Source organism: Hippocampus comes, unplaced genomic scaffold, assembly GCF_001891065.2.
Source record: "Hippocampus comes isolate QL1 unplaced genomic scaffold, H_comes_QL1_v1.1 scaffold202, whole genome shotgun sequence".
NCBI lineage: Eukaryota > Metazoa > Chordata > Actinopteri > Syngnathiformes > Syngnathidae > Hippocampus > Hippocampus comes.
This window is the reverse complement of record NW_017805829.1, coordinates 1,422,456-1,426,623: the sequence shown is the minus strand read 5'-3', so window position 1 is coordinate 1,426,623 and position 4,168 is coordinate 1,422,456. Positions and strand designations below refer to the sequence as shown.

General features: G+C 39.4%; 1 protein-coding gene across 3 annotated transcripts in view; it reads left to right on the top strand.

The window, feature by feature from the left end:
* Window positions 1-3,985, top strand: part of glrbb (glycine receptor, beta b) — a 49,325-nt gene extending 45,340 nt beyond the window's left edge. The window contains exons 8-9 of one of the 3 annotated variants that reach the window (XM_019887469.1): window positions 1,305-1,606; window positions 3,297-3,985. In XM_019887469.1, the coding sequence (XP_019743028.1) occupies window positions 1,305-1,606; window positions 3,297-3,593 (599 nt within the window). In that variant the 3' untranslated portion in view covers window positions 3,594-3,985. Of the gene's footprint in view, window positions 1-1,304; window positions 1,607-3,296 lie in introns of those variants that run through there. The other 2 variants (XM_019887468.1, XM_019887470.1) reach the window with 2 other exon arrangements.
* Window positions 3,986-4,168: the final 183 nt, after the last annotated feature.

Below are 4,168 nucleotides of genomic sequence, written 5' to 3'. Positions count from 1 at the left end.
GAGAAGCCCGACCCGAACCTGTTTTACTTCCGCATTCCTGTCGTTTTGGTCCGCAGCAGAAACTGCACGTGTGACCGCAAGTGGAGCTGCGCCGACGCTGCGCCGGTGCTGTCACGCTCAGCGGCTTTGCACGTGTGACCGCTCCACAAAATTTGCTCCGGTGTAAAATACATCGCAACAAAATATTTCGGTGCAGCGTCGGACCAAATGTGTGCCATGTGAACAGGGCTTAAGACTTGGCTAAAATCTCCCCACTGTACATGAATGAGCAGACGTAGATGACTTACTGGGGATTCAAGACAAAGTTCAGGTTTTAAGATTCAGATTAAGATATCCTTTATTTGTCCCACAATGGGGAAATTTACAGTCCACAGCAGCAAGATAATGGGGAGAAAGAAGAAAGAAGAAAAAGAAAACAAACACTGTTCAATTAAGTGCAATATAAATACAGATATGGATAAGGTCGTAGTGCTATTTACAATTGTCTTCCACATCATTTTATTTATTTTTTATTCAGCAGCCTGACAGCAGTCGGTAGGAAGGAGCGGCGGTATCTCTCCTTCTTGCAGCGCGGGTGTAAAAGTCTCTGGCTGAAGGAGCTACCTAGTGCTGTCAGGGCGGGCTGGAGGGGGTGGGAGGGACTGTCCATCATAGCTTTTAGCTTAGTTAGCATCCTCCTGTTGCCCACCTCCTCCAAAGGGAGGATAAACCAATTTTTAAACCAAAGTTACTAATTTATGCAAGGATTCCAAACCGGGTTTAGGAAGTTTAGGTTTTCAAATTGGGGTTTCAAGAGTGGTTAAGGTTTCAGGTATGTGTTAGGGTTTCAAAATAGAGTCTCGAGACAGGGTTATGGTTTCAAATTAAGTTTTCAAGTTTGGGTTAGCGTTTCAAATTTGAGTTTATCTGGTTTGGAGTTTTATATGATGGTTTCAAATGGACGTTTGACTGCTATGAGTTGATCACGCTTGCTGTGATCTTAAACTGAGACGATGATTGTTATTTAATTCCCTTTTATGCTGTTATCTGTGTTTCATACATGTGTTAATGTTTCATGTAAGGGTTTGGGTTTCAAATGAAGTTTGAAGACAGTTACTATTTCAATGAGGTCTTAAACCAGGGTTAGGGTTTAAATCTAGATTAATCTTTCAAATTAGGGTTTCAAGTCTGGATTAGGGTTTCAAATTTTTTTTTTTAAGTTTGGGTTCGGGTTTTAAGTAAGGATAACGTTTTCAAATGAGGTTTTCAAAGCAAAAGTCACCACCTAAGCATGACATCCCGTGTTGTGTTTCCCCACCCGTAAGGCATCCTGTCGGTGCTGTCGCTGTCGTCCGAGTGCACGTCCCTGGCTTCGGAGCTTCCCAAGGTGTCGTACGTGAAGGCCATCGACATCTGGCTGATCGCCTGCCTGCTGTTCGGCTTCGCCTCGCTGGTGGAGTACGCCGTGGTGCAGGTCATGCTCAACAGCCCCAAGCGCATTGAGGCCGAGAAGGCCAAGATGGCGTCCAAGGAGAAGGTGGCGGGGAAGGGCGCCGCCAATGTCGCCACAAGGAACAACACCGTCAATGGCACCGGGGGGACGCCGCTCCATGTCAGCACCTTGCATGTCAGTGCATCCTGCGAACACCCGATCGCACGAGTTTTCAGACTTGACGTTGCTGTTACGTGGGCCAAGTAGGAATTCAAATGCAAAACAGGCGAGAGCCCATCAACAAAATGCCTGCGTATTGAAACGGTCAGGATTCAAGTGTGAGCCGCACAGGTCTTCCTGCTATCCAATTGACTGTCATTCTAAGCAAAGTTAGTGTCTGGAATTAATGTTCCAGCCAGGTCTAAGGTTTGTTATTTCAAATTATCCCTTAGGGGTGAGTTAAGGTTTCAAATTACGGTTTTAAGCAAAGGTTAGTGGTTTCCTCCTAAAGTTTATAAGGCGAAGATAAGTTTAAAATTGGGGTTTCAAGACATGGTTTCAAAGTCGGATTTAAGTACATGATAGAATTCCAAGTTAGGTTTTCAAGACAGGGTTACTTCTGAAGTAGGGTTGTAAATGATGTGACTGCACAAAGCAGAAGCTGTGTGGATACTTAATCATAATAAGATAAGATAACCTTTATTTGTCCCACACTGGGGAAATTTGCGGTCTACAGCAGCAAAATTGGGGGGGGGGGGCGGTTAATAAAATATCAATCAAATACATAAAAGTAAAATGAATTGAATCTAGATTTAACTGCACACCATTTTAAAATTCTAAATAAATATGTAGAAAGTAGTGATTATGCATCCAGTTGAACGAATTCCAAATTTAAAATGTTTTTTTTAAATGCATAAAAAAATCGAACTGGAAAGACATTTAAAAATGTATCAAATGAGACAAAAACAATTAATAAAAATGGATATGGAATAAAATTAGAATGGAAACACTTGAAAATAAAAACCAAATATAATTCCAAATAAGTAAAAATAAAATACAGCATTAAATCGACTTAAAAATTAATAAAATTGCATAACAAATGAAAATTATGTAAAAAAAAAAAAATTGCATGCATAACAATGAAAAAATGTTTGGAAAATGCATTAAAATAAAAGTCTCAAGAAATGCCCTAAAAATGAATTGAAATGTAAGTAAAAATACACAACAAATTCATGAAAAAAATGTATTTCAAAATTTAAAAAAATAAAAAGTAAATATAAATGAAAAGATAATGAAACCAAAAAGCTTAAAAATACATTTTAAAATGCAAAACAATTGTTGCATACAAATATAATTTAAAAATATACAGTTGCATAAAAGTCATTTTTTAATGCATTAAAAATATTAATAAATGAAATTAAATAGAACTCTAACTATATATCAGTGAAGCCTTCCTTTTAACTGATGAGCCAATTCTAAATAGAAGTGCTTTCTTTAAGAATGGCTAAAATCTCCCCGCTGTACATGAATGAGCACACGTAGATGGCCTGCTTTGGACTCAAACCCTGTCTAAAAGTCACAGGTGGAAAAATTCTAACTACTGTTATGCCAGTTTGGCCGTGTGGAAGAGGCTCGAGGACATACACTCATTGTGAAAAATGTGAATTTCTTTTCCTCAATATTTGACGATTGGGATTTAATTTGTGATTATTTTTTTCTCAATATTCTCTTGCGATATATTTTTGAATGAAATCGGGCAATAAATTATGATATTACAGATATATTTTTTTCCCAATAGCTGCCCTTACGATTTGAAAATGATAGCCCACTGCAGTTTTCAGTGGCTGATTCGTGAACGGACATTGACATCAGTGTATGGTTACAGGTGGCGGAGACGCGCTGCAAGAAGGTGTGCACATCCAAGTCGGACCTGCGCACCAACGACTTCAGCATCGTGGGCTCACTGCCGCGGGACTTTGAGCTGTCGAACTTTGACTGCTATGGCAAGCCCATCGACACGACCAGCAGCGGTGGCAAATCGCAGGCCAAGAACAACAAGAAGCCGCCACCCCCCAAGCCCGTCATCCCGTCGGCTGCTAAGCGCGTGGACCTGTACGCCAGGGCCCTCTTCCCCTTCTCCTTTCTCTTCTTCAATGTCATCTACTGGTCCTGTTACTTGTGATTACAGACACACCAAAAACATAAAAAGTCTGTCCTTCCTCCTGTAATCCCACCCATACAGAACTAAAACTACCGTTTAAAATCTATTTATCTCATCTAAATGTTATTTATCATCACTGCTGATGATTTAGTCAACAGCTTTGCCAAATGCACATTTCTATAAAAAGAGCTTATATCAGGGGTGGGCAAACTAAGCCTCGGGGTCATATATGGGGCACGCAAATTTTTCAAATCTGGCCCACCAATTATGGAAAATAGGAACAGCACTTGTTCTACATTTTGTTATGTCACAGCCTTACTCCAAACATGAGCTTTGGGGTTTTTTTGCCCTGCAAATTTATATAAAATTGTTAAAAAAAAACCAACAAAAAATTGTCAATGCTGTAGAACGGTTGATACATTTTTTTTCAAGTTAAATAAACGTAAAATTCCAGTAAAATAAACAATTTGAGATGAACATTTACTAGCTTTATTGTTTTTTATTTTATTTTTGGTTTATTCATCTTATCTGCGCCCATCTGTCTGTTTTTGAAAATGGACCTTGAGCAAAAAAGTTTGTCCACCCCTGGCGCATAT